The sequence below is a fragment of the Gavia stellata genome, chromosome 6 (assembly GCF_030936135.1).
Source record: "Gavia stellata isolate bGavSte3 chromosome 6, bGavSte3.hap2, whole genome shotgun sequence".
Classification (NCBI taxonomy): domain Eukaryota; kingdom Metazoa; phylum Chordata; class Aves; order Gaviiformes; family Gaviidae; genus Gavia; species Gavia stellata.
Window position 1 is genome coordinate 41,636,608 of NC_082599.1, and position 12,797 is coordinate 41,649,404.

At 37.1% G+C, this 12,797-nt stretch overlaps 1 protein-coding gene across 1 annotated transcript in view; it reads right to left on the reverse strand.

Annotated features, from left to right (window-relative positions):
* Positions 1-12,797, reverse strand: part of ZNF385D (zinc finger protein 385D) — a 420,720-nt gene that overhangs the window by 84,816 nt on the left and 323,107 nt on the right. The window contains exon 4 of the mRNA XM_059818926.1: positions 7,977-8,087. Within this exon, the coding sequence (XP_059674909.1) occupies positions 7,977-8,087 (111 nt within the window). The remainder of the gene's footprint in view (positions 1-7,976; positions 8,088-12,797) is intronic.

Genomic DNA, 12,797 nt, shown 5'->3' on the forward strand with positions numbered 1-12,797 from the left:
GAAAAAAGGCTAAGTTCTACATAATCTTTAAGTCCTAAACCAGCAACAGCTGCTCATAAGTTGAATGTTTTAATCTCTCAAGGATCATGTTCCTGATGCTCAATTGAAGTAGATGTTGGACATTTCTCCATAACCTCTGCTTGTGCAGGGACCAGGTAGCTGGAAGCATTAGACTTTCTCCTGAATTTCTGGAATAGAATCATTTAGGTTGGAAAAGACCCTTAAGATCATCGAGTCCAACCATTAACCTAACACTACTAAGTCCACCACTAAACCATGTCCCGAAGCGCCATAACTCCAGGGATGGTGACTCAACCACTTCCCTGGGTAGCCTGTTCCAATGCTTGATTTAGACACTCTCTTCAACTCCCACTGCTGAATGTGGCTGGAGAGTGAATTCTGAGAGGAAAGTGTAAGTCTTGTAGCATGAATACAGTGGACACCAAGGCACTCCATCTCTCCCCACCAGCAACAGACTGAGTAACCAGCTGACATTAAGAGTATGCTTTCTTAAAGACCAATAACTTAAAACTTTCCTTCTTTCCTACCGCCTTCTTGTCCTCAGGCAATGCCTCTATGAAACTGATACCTCTGGGCTGGTCCATGTTCTGCAACAGTACAGATTTTCTAGACAGAATAGATTACTTTCACTACGAGGAGATAGGTACAAGGATTAGCGAAGAGTTCGTGTAGAGAGCTCCATAGCTTGCAGACAACTGAAAGATCACTTACAGCAGTTACTGAGGATCACCCAAAATGTTTGGTTTGTAGGCAATGCTTAAGAGACAAGGAAGTGCCCACGTCCTTAGGCTATCAGTCAGGGGACTCAGCTGAACACATCCAAAAGTACTCAGAAGCTAAACAACAAGGTGCTGTGCCAGATATGAATAATTTCTGCTTCTAGGTTGTATAGGTGCATAAAAGTACTGTACAGAAGGTGAAAATCATGGAAAAAATACTTTCTACAACAAAAGGAAATAATTTATATTTTCTATTAAGAATTTTAGAAACACTTTAAGAAACTACAGGTTATGTGAAAATTCATTACTATTGTTCAACAGACTATTCTGGATTTTGTAATTTATAAATTAAGTTAATTGTTTCCTACATGAAAAAAGGTTCCTCACAACCATCTCAGAATGAAACAACATCTAACAGAAGACAGGACTGAAGTAACAAAATAAGATTATTTTCTTCCAAAATAGAACACATTGTCAAAAAAAAAAAAGTTTGAATTCTCTAATAGGGAAAGACCAGACCTGCACAGGACCTGACTGCAATTCATATTGCAGCCTTTAAAACTGTGGTCTAGGAAAGATGAGGTAATGCTTCTAAAATGTGCAGGCTAGGCCTATAAAAACAGACTCCACTGAATATCCAACTGGGCAAAAAAAATGCTAGGTTGTTTTCAAATTTGTCATGTATGCAATGTAAATGCAAAATATTCTGTGCCATTTGATTAGACTTTTGGAATGCCAAAAAATCACATACCTTGAATGATTTTTTAGCAATTCTTTAGGGTTTCCATGTTGATGTTTTGATACAAATGTCAGATATCCCATGGAAATCTCTGCACTAATCACGTCCTGTGATTACTTGCCCCTTTTTCCAGTGAATACTATAAACCAGCATCTCTGGAAAAGTGTCGACCTATCAGTGTATTTCCATTCTGACTCACATTCTGATCTCAAATGAGCGGCATGTGCAATTCCACAATTGAAATCAGAATTTGTTTCTCCTTACACTGAACTCCACAGTACAGGAAAGATGATGTGTTATTAGAAAGAAGTAGCATGTACATGTATATATGGAGTTATATACTTATATAAATTATATCTATAAAAATGTTTTTTTAATATATATAAAAATAAGTTAATTCTGGATGAAGTTTTATTCTTGGTGAAGTACAAATGTTGCAATTAATGTTATACCCTCATAGAGTAACACTGACTTTAAGGGGATGCTAAGCATCTGTAAATGTTTGCACAAGAGAATCTCCTTAAAGAGTCGGGCTGATGACTTCACAGAACGCAGATGCATTGGTTTGGAAAGACCAGAAGTAAAACTGCCCTGAGATAATAGACAAATGCTCTTGATGGCTGGCAATACCTGCAACAAGTGACTTTGATTAAGAAACCTGTGCATTACAATTCAAGCAGAAATTGTTGGTTTTATACCAAAGCAGGGTTCTAAATCTAAAGGTTAATTGGAAATCTAAATCTAAATCTACTCCGTAATTGGAGAGGCACAACAAAACATGCAAAGAATAAGAACATGCAGTTATAGCTACACACAGAACAGTGATTGAGGCAAATAGTACACATGGCTTCAAACACCATTTAAGCAGATCTCTGAAAGTTTAAAAATAACAGATTTGACACAGAAACAGGTTTGTAAGTTAGTCAGGCACAAGGTCATATAATCTCTCTCTCAGCTCTGGGACTACACTCAGTGTTTCCAGTCCATCTTCAGAAACAGGTGTCTAATTTGTTAACTCCCTCTGCTGACAGGGAGCCCACAACTGTCCCTATGTGTTTCCTTCCAGAACTTCACTACCATTATAGCTAGAATTGCTTCACCAAATATTCCAACAAAAAATTTCTTGAATCAAATTAAGCCAAAGAATTAATCAAATTTATTCTTCTATCAAAACCAAGGAACACAAAGATCAAATGGTCACTGTTCTCTTATTAACCCCCTTTCATGTACTGAAAACCTACTATATTTTCCTTCTCTTTTCCACTGGACATCTCTCCAGTTCTTTCTACTTTCCCTAGCTGAGTGAAGTTTTTTCACGTCTTGTCATGCTAGTGGATGTCTTCTAAATTCTGCAACTAATGCTTTTGTTAAAGTGTGATGACCACTGCTGTAAATAATTCTTCACCTGAGGCATTACCAATTTCAAATACTGTGGAATACTTACCTGTCTATTGATAAATGTAACAATCTTGGGGAAAAAATTATCATAGGATTAGTTGGGTGTTTTTATTTTTCTTTTTTTCCCCCATTAGCAGTTGTCTCTGTATATTTGGATTGTGATTGACTATAACTCCGTTTTACCCATTAAGCCAGACATTTCTCATTTTACTACTTGTGCATTTAATTTTTCCAGTCTAAGCACTATAGTTTGTGCTTTTATTTACTGCACTTTTCGGAATTCCAGACGATTTTCTCCAACTGGTGAAGATAATTTGGGACTGCAATCCTGAACTTGCCACTTTCTATCAAGTGCCTGCCACCTTCCATCTAGGTGTCACCCACAAAACTGGTATATGTACTCTCTATTCTGTCAGGCACATTGCTAATGAAAATTTAGAGCAGGAGCAAGCATGGAGCAGACTCCTGCAGATCCTAACTTGTAGTGTTCTTTTGTTTTGACAGGAAAACATCAGCAACTACTCTCAGTACAGTTTTTCAATCTGTTGTGCAATCAGCTTCTAACAATTTCACCTGGACCATATTCCCATACTTACTTAACAAGACTGTCATATAGGACTGTATCAACCCTTATTAAAGCCAAAATATATTACATCTATTTGTTCCCTATTATCCATTAGACCAATTACCCTGTCAAAGAAGAAAATTAGATTGGTTTGACATGACTTGTTCTTGACAAATTTATGTTGGCTGTTTCTTATCACCTTATTATCCCCTAGGTGCTTACAAATTGATACTTTAATCATTTGTTCTAGATACCAAGCATACCCTAAATAGAATATAAGTAAGTCCTCTGGTCCTGCTTCTTTCCCCATTAAAGTTAGAACCATAGTAAAATCCTGTGGAGCTATATTGCATCCTTATCCTCCAAAAAATCCTTCACTATTCTTTTACTGGAACAGCACTTTTTGAATCCTGACAACTTCATACACTTGAACTATGTATCGATTCAGTGGTACCTTTGCTTTATAGAAATAGAGAAAAACAAGGTAAAAAACCAACAAATAAGGACTCCACGATGAGCATTCAGCTCATGATTTTCAGGAGAATATTACTCCTGATGCTATTTAAGTCAAATAATAATTTCTGGCTAACATATTTGGAAATATTTTTACAATGTATCATAATGGAATTCAAGTCCTGTGAGTACATAAAAATGCTGCCCAACCTTTCTCTAAAGGCAGCTGGATTATCACTCAGCCATCTGCATTAAATAAGAGGTAAGAGAAGGAGAGAATCCCTTTGCAAGACCTTGTTAACAGACACTGTCACTACCTTGATCAAATTATGAAATTAGAAATGTGGGCAAAGGAAGATCAAATAGTCAAGACAGGTGATCAAAAAATGAGGAAAATTTAATAAGCTCTTTTTTTGCAAGACATGGGGTTATTTGGGTTTTTTGGGGGGGGTTGTTTGTTTTTTGTTGTTGGGGTTGTTGGTTTTTTTTTGTGATTGCTCATGTTAGCAGAAAATTTACTCCTAGAACTACCTGTAGGCACATGAGTTGCCCTACTGAAGTCAGCTGGACTTCATTTTACAGGGTGCTTTTAGCAGATGTTTAATGTTTACTATAAAGCATGCATTTAACAGTTCTTCTGAACTGGTGCAATAGCTCTCAGCAGTGGACAAAATCTAAATGGCAACTCACACACTTGCAGCTAAGCACATACTTAAATGTTTTGCCCTGTATTGTATGCACAATGTGAATGTAAATGTTATATATAGATCTCTCTCAATGCAAAAAAAAAAAATATAGATAAAATTCACTGCTTGAAACAGACTCCACAGAACCTACCTCTGTTGTTCTAATGTTTTTTCTCAGCATGGAGAGGCTTTGGTTACTTGCTCATTCCTGCCTTCCCTTGTATTAGAAGATTTATTTTAAAAAGAAATACTGAACACACAGCTGTCATGAAGATTTATAGATAACTCCTTTAGAAAGAAACTAAACGATTTTAGACTATTGTACTGCCTTTTCTCATTTTTCTTTGAAATGTAATTTTGATAACATATAACCAGAAAAAAAGCTCTTCTGCTCTGAAAGAAATCTGTATCAAAGGGGAGAAAATTCTGTATTTTCTGCAAAAATGAAAGATCTCGCAGACCAGTATTATTGTAAACATTTTCATAATACTGTCATGCAGCAGGTAAATGGAATTTCTATTCATTACTCTGTGATAAATCCTATCTCCAGCATCTAAAAATAAAGACACATTGGTAGAACAGCCACAAAGCCCTAGGTTTCTGAACAGAAAGGCTATTTATTATTGTTATGGTTTTAAATCATGTTCAACAAAATATGATGAAAATGAAAGGTAGGAATATTCAGTAAATGAAAACTTTTTTCATATTATAAGAGAAAAAAATTACAATGTCTGTGCTTGCCATTCATATACTAGAGTTATCAAAAAATGATAGCTAATAGCTCTTTTTCTTCAAAGCTCTTTTTCTTTCCTTTAAGTCTCAACATTAAATCTTTAGTTTAGCACATTTTTGCTTCAAAAACTGGTGGACATTCAGAATTACCCAAGCAACTGAGGAACTTAGCTCTGCCTATTCCCCTCACATTGCAGAAAAGCATTTCTAAACTGCAGTGGAACTCTGACTACTTATTATTTCTTGAAATGCTTCAGTAGACCCCTTTGTAATTTTCAGCAGCAATAACTATATGCACTGGGATGAGAAGAGACCACCAAAAAGATATCCACAAATCTCCCCTGTGTGGTAGGGAAAAGGGGGAGAGTTATCGTGCCAGGTTAATCACTGGGCAGCATTTGGATCATAATCTCTACATCAATCAGCAACACTGGAGTTGCTTTAAAAATTAGATGAATATTAAAAGTGGAGAGTGAAAGATACTCAGCAAGAAGGTCTCCCTGCTCCATAAAGTTAATGATATTGATCAACTTTGAGAGAGGGGAGCATTAGCACGATCTTCCACTGAACAGTGTTGGCAAATTGGAGTTCAAGTCTCTATCCCTTGAAGGTGTGAAGGGACAACTAAATATCTGCTTAGCAGCTTTTCTTCCAAGAGTTTGCTGTGACCAGTATAAATGAATCTGAAAACAGTTTTTTGGACACTGTAGATGACTCTGAAAATGGCCATTGCTTCTTCCCCCTCTCTTTTTTGGAATCCTTTTGAAGTGCAGCAGAAAAGGAACAGTATGGGAACATACCAGTCTTCTGAGTAAGAAGTATCAGGGTTGACTGATATCTTCTTTGCTTCTGTGTAGGAGATTTTTTATTTCAAGCATTTTCTTCTGGAAAATGCCTACCTCCTGTCAGCTGAAAAATTTTCCACTCCATGTATCAATCCCAGTTGTGTATCTATTAATGACAAAATCATTTTAATGATGTGTTCATCCTCTCTTCTGTCTGGATCTTTTTGCAGACTAACAAATGGTACACCCTCTTTGAAAGGAGGTGTTTCACTTTGGTATGTAACACCAAAGTGTTTGATGTCTCTTGCAGCTATATACTGTGGATGATTCAGCATGTCCCAAGACAAAACTGAAAATTATGAGTGATGAGCTGGGCTGCTCAGTCAGTGGGATCCACTGTGGCCCAGAAGTCTCCCTCATTCCCTCCCCATGAATGGCTCAATAACCACAGTCCTAATTGTGGCATCTGGCTTCTAAATGGAAGAGCCTAATCTGACTCTTCTATTTTTATCTGTGAGGGACATGACAGCTCCAGAGAATGTATTACCCTTCCTTGCACCACTGTTTGAGAATGATGTCAATGTTGTAAAGAGGAAGGTGTCTGTTCAAGTCCATGAACTAGAAAACCCGGAGTCATCAGTGAAAGTAAGTACCTGATGCTGACTGGTCTGGAAATGGTGACTGAGATCTTGTTAAAATTATTTCTAAGGAATAAAAAGCTGAGGGGAATGAAGAGAGCTGCATTATTTTCATCCCTAGGTGGCCAATCCTTAAAAGAAGGCTTCAAGGTTCAATTTAAGTTTTTGACAAGTTCATGGCTTTGATAAATAATTGATAAACTGAAAACAGGTACAATCAGTACATAAATAGCTGCCTACAAAGAAGCAGCAGCACACAAGAATTATTCCACTTCTTCATATGACTAGCATGAGGAAGGAACCTCGTGGACTTTTTTGGGTTAGACCTCACTCTACATTCAAACATTTTCACTCTGACAGAAGTAACTTCCATATTTAAATTAGTAAAACAGGTAGTAAATGAAAGACATTTGGTAGGGGAAGGTAAGTTTCCACCAGCCATGCCCATGTCAAGATACTTCCTGGAGAGACTAGAACAGCAGAAAATATATTGTACTATGTCAGGTTTTGTCTGCACACACAGTGATCCTGGAAAAGGAAATAAAGGAGTTAAATTCTAAGAGGCTTTTCTGTGCCAGAACAGGTATTCCTTGGCAAGGAGCACCACAGCACAGCTTCCTTGGGTAATTATGGGGGACGGGTTTCCTCTGTATATTGGAGATCAGCTCAGCTTGCTCTACTTCCTTGATGAAGGAATGAGAGGACGTAATCTAGGAGCCAAATGACAAAAAAAAAAAATCACCTGCTTTTTTTTTTTTTTTTTTAAAGCTTGTACTGGCAGGACAGGAACATTAAAATACAATTCTGGCTAGATAGAGATATTGTTGTAAGGGTAGAAAAAGGAAGGTAGATCCACAAGGACTATAAGTATATCTGAATAACTTCTAACATTTACAGGCTGAAAAGGAAGGCAAAAATAACCAGGACTGGTAGAAGAATTAGGACCCAGCAAATATTTCAGCCTTATTAGCAGTAATGGATCAATCCATTTTCCTATTTACACTCTGTGCAGCACAACTGAAGTTGATGAGCTTGCAGGGATATATCCTCAGGGAAAATCTGGCCGGGTGTATAAACACTACCAAATAATTGTGTTTATTTGAAGCATCCTACAGCCTTTTCATCTGCTGAGCCACAAACTGAAATCACAACGTTTCATTTAGGTTCAATTTATGCAAATTATGACACATCCTAGAAGATAAGTACATATTTCTAATCTGATACAAAATGATCGACTTACATCAGAATTAAATCTCAGCTGGCAAATGTTGCATGATATGATTTGCTTTCTTCGATGAGGAAGAGGAACCCCAAATGTATGATTTATTACAGCTTTTTGAATTGGGTCCATCTGTAAAGAGAGAAGAAAAAGAAAAATAAAAGCTTTTGCTGTTCCACTGTATGTTATGTTATCTGTAGTCTCAAAACAGATTGTGCATCGTGTCATACCATACGCCACACTACAGAAAACTATTATTTTTCTTTGAAAATGAATATTTCTTCTTCATGCAGTTTTACAAAGAGGTACTATAGAAAGGAAGAAAGAAAAGTGTCCTTAGCGATCTTGAAATAAGTATCTTTACTTCAATTCTATATGCACCAATCTCCCTTTACTGAAGAGTGCTAAAAGCTGTAAATGCTGAACAAGTTTACCTATCAAAACACTGATTTATGTTTTTTATATCATAGAAAAGCCAGCTTACTAAATGAAACAAGAATATTTTAAATAGAATTACTAAGAAAAGGATCAATGGAAATGAGAAGCAATATTATATACAAATAATTCCTGAATAACACACAATAGCTCAGTATTATGAAAAAAATAAAAATTTCCCAGAAACCAATAAATTAATCTTTCCCATAAAACAACTTCTGCACAACCTATGAAAATTCCAAATATTCCAAAGATTATTTTCACAGCCATTTAGAAGAAATTATTTTGAATAAACCCTACTTTGAGGATGAATTTCAATTTTCTTGAAAAGCATTATTCTGAACTAACCTCTACCAGAATACTGCTCTGGCAGTGTCTGCAAGTCAGGGTCCTATAAGAAAACATACCATTTTGGCAGAGAATTTCACAAAAGCTACTCAAGAGACTTTTTTATGTGGAAGATTGAGATCAACTTCCCCAAATTCATTGGTCAAAATTATTTACAGTTCTTTTTCACAAGAAGCATTTGACAGCTATTTTTAAAATCTAGTAATAGCTTTACAGCAACTTGGTAGAGCCACTGATAGTTTTTATCTTTAAATTGTATTGTTAAAAATTCACAGATTTTGATGACACAAATGCAACTAATTGTCTAACTCTGATGATAACCAGTATTCACACAGAATAATTTGTATGTGTCTTGAGAAAAAAAACCTTTTCTATGCTCATGTCCCCATGATTCACTTTATTCTAATCTGTTAGCAAAGGGTTATTTGATAAATAAAGAAGCAGAGCTTTTCCTTAGAGTAATCAATTATTCATGGAAGCTGTAATGGTAGACAGTCATGGCCTCTATTGCAGTGAATCCAGAACAGATCACTACAGAAATTTTGCATCACCTGACAGCTCTTCAGTGTCATGTATGAAATAGGTCATTAAACTAATTCCTGTTGAAAAGAAATTCAGATTGGTAAAAAAAAAAGGCACATGGAAAATGGCAGCGCTTTATAGAAAGGTTTGGAAGAAATGCTCGGTTTGAACATCGTCTTCAATTTGATGTGAAAGTGAAATACCTCATACATTTGTGCAATCACCAGCATAAAAGAACACCAGTCCCACCTAGAAACTAGGGTTGCTACTGTAACATAAGCCCAAAATAACACTGATGGCTAAGGTCAGAGTATATCAAGCTCTGAAACACTACAGCATGCTGTGTAAGACTTTCTATGGTGATCAAACCATGTGCTAGGGGCACTCGTTTTACTCAGTAACATGATCTTGAAAAAGCCCACAGTCCAAAAATACTATTATATAGACCAGAAAGAACACCACCACATAGGAAAGTAAATAGACAGTAACGGCTCTTCTTTTTTCAACTGCTCCGCTACCCAAGAGGTGACTTCTTATGCCAGCAGAACCAACAGACCTATACCCTGCGATTTTCAACACCAAAGCATGACGTGGCCTTAATCGACGCTATTTCACTGCTGCTGAAGTTTGGAGAAATCTAGCACTGTTCCTTTCACCACTGCAGGTCTAAAATACTTAGGGAAACCTCAAGCTCAGATATATGAGTAAGTCAGCACATGGTAACAAGGAATGGTGCATTCTTTGATCCAGTGTAACTGTTTGCCTTCACATTAACCACAGTTGTGAGTTACTATTAGTTTAGCCTTCAGTGCTAACACGTTAAACTCTTTCACATTATCTCACAAGTGCCAGAATTTAAGAAAGCCAACAAAGAAGCTCGCTAAGGGTTATATGAAAGGTACCACCATGGTTCATAAGATGGAACAACTAATTTTTTGAGCTGGATTTAACCACTTTCACAGTAAGAATTCTAGATCCAAATGGGGTTGGATTTCTGGGGGAACTGATGCTCGCAGATTGAGAATGAGACAAATAATTTTTCAGAATTGAGAAAAATCATGAATGTGTGGAATAGTTCATCTATTTTTTATTTAGTTTTATTTTGGTCTCATGGTAAAATGTGGAGTTTCTTTCCTAATCACTCCACAGATTTTCTCTTGTTTATCTGCTGATACAGAAATCCATCTGCACACTTCCCTTTCTCTTTCTAAAGATGCAGACTTCTAGATATACAGCTACATGGCCTTATTGTGAACTGGATGATTTGTGTTTGTGTCTCTAAATGATGAAGTGTTCTGGATAGCCTCCAAGTTGATTAAGAAAAGCTGCTTCAAAGTAAGAATCCCTTCTCTGCCAATTGCTCTTTGATACTGCAAGGCAGAATTAAACTTCAAAACTTAGCTCCAGATTCTAATAAAGTTTGGGCAGAATGCTGGAGTGGTATTTGACATTATTATTTTTTCCTGGAGATTTCATTTGGGAAACAGCACCAATCCATAAATTTCAAATAAACATCCAAAAGCACCAGATAAGCCTCCAGAAGTTTTATGCAGGAAATTTGAGAGAGGTAACAGGATACCTAGGTGCAGCATGACAAGCACTCAGATCTCGCAGACAGTGGAAGACAGAGAGGAGCCCTGCTGAGAGTCAGGGGAACAAAGAGAGGCAGCTGATTGCCAGAAAATAGAGAGCAAGGATTGCAGGGAAGTAGAAAGAGGGAAATGATATCATGTAGCTGAGATAATCAGCAAGTGGTTAGATACTTAACAGAATCTCCAAGCACTTCTGGGATCACTGAATGTTGCTAATTACACATATAAATTGTATTTCAACTTATGTAAATGGTATTGACTTTCAAAATAAAAGTTATCATGATAAACATTTATAAAATCTGCTTTTTACTCATTACTAGTGCTATATTACAATCACTGGGTTTTTACTTTATTTCTTAGATGCAACTGATTTAATTTACTCCCATTTACAGTGAAGGACAGAGAGGTTTGCAATTCTCATGAAAGATTATGATTCAGATGTCAAAGCTGTGCAGGAGAGCAAGGTTTGCAAGACATCCCTTTACTTCCTCTCACCAAAGTATTTGCACTGTAACCTACAACACAAAGAGGGTGAGCTGCCCTGTGTTTGACTTGTTCACTACCTTTTGCTTTTCTACTATCCATCACTAGGTATATCTAACTATGTAGCACAGGCTGTATCACACTTTTCCTTGTGGTCAGTCTAGGGGTAGCACGTTGCTCAAGATTCACTGCAAACCACAAGGTAACTGGTGGTTACCAAGCAAGGTAAGGTTCCACAGTTTATACTTACTGGTGAACTTAATCCATTTTTAAAACTGCATGATGGATGCAGTTTTAACACCAAACAGTTCAAACATAAAACTGCCTACTGCATTATAATTGTGACATACTAACAGAAACACAGAAGAGCAGTTACTAAAGCTATAGGAAAGCTCCTCAATCATGTAAAGCCACTGTCATTTATAGCTGCAGGACTTTTTGAATCAGAAATTTTCTCAGGGCATAATTTGACTATTTCCAATGGAGAATTGAGCAGTTCCTCTCCGATTTCAGTAGCATCAAGAACTCACAATCATTTCCCCTGCAATCATGCTGGTCAATTATACGGATGCAGCAATATTATATTATTTGTATTATATTGCATTACATTGTTATATTATTACTTATGCAGAAATTCTGATGGTTTGGAGAACTGCTGGACATTCAGCCTTATATTGCCCATATAGAATGCCCATATAATGGGCACTGTTCAGCTGAGTTGTAGCTCCTTCTTCTCCAGGAGATACTTGGTATCTACTCAGCTGTATCTACTCAGCTGCACATTCAAGCTGGACAAAGTATGTGCAACAGGTCTAAAACTTCCAGGAAATATTGGAATGACTGGGTGTCACACATTGCAGTTCATTTCTGTGTGTGCACATCCATCTCAAAACTCTTGAAAGTATTTCTTAACTATGCATGTTAAAAAAAAATAAATCTGTGCAGCACGTGTAGTAGGTCTGATGCTTTCCAGAAGTGTCAGACCTATAACTTACAATCTACCTGACGCATTGTTAACATACTGGTGTCCAGAAACAAACAGTTCAACAACAGCTCAGTGATTTGATCCTAAGTATATCTGACATTCTGTATTTCCATAAGAAATGCATCCCATTGTTAGGGCTAGCAGTCCGGGTGTTTTTTCCAACATAACACTAATCACAGAATCACAGAATCACGAAGGTTGGAAAAGACCTGTAAGATCATCAAGTCCAACCATCAACTCCACACCACCATGCCCACTAAACCATGTCCCACAATGCCTCGTCCACACGTTCCTTGAACACCTCCAGTGAGCGTGGCTCCACCACTTCCCTGGGCAGCTTATTCCAGTGTTTCTCCACTCTCTCAGTAAAGAAATTTTTCCTAATATCCAGCCTGAACCTCCCCTGGCGCAACCTGAGGCCATTTCCTCTTGTCCTGTCACTCATCGTTTGGGAGAAGAGGCCAACACCCGCTCTCT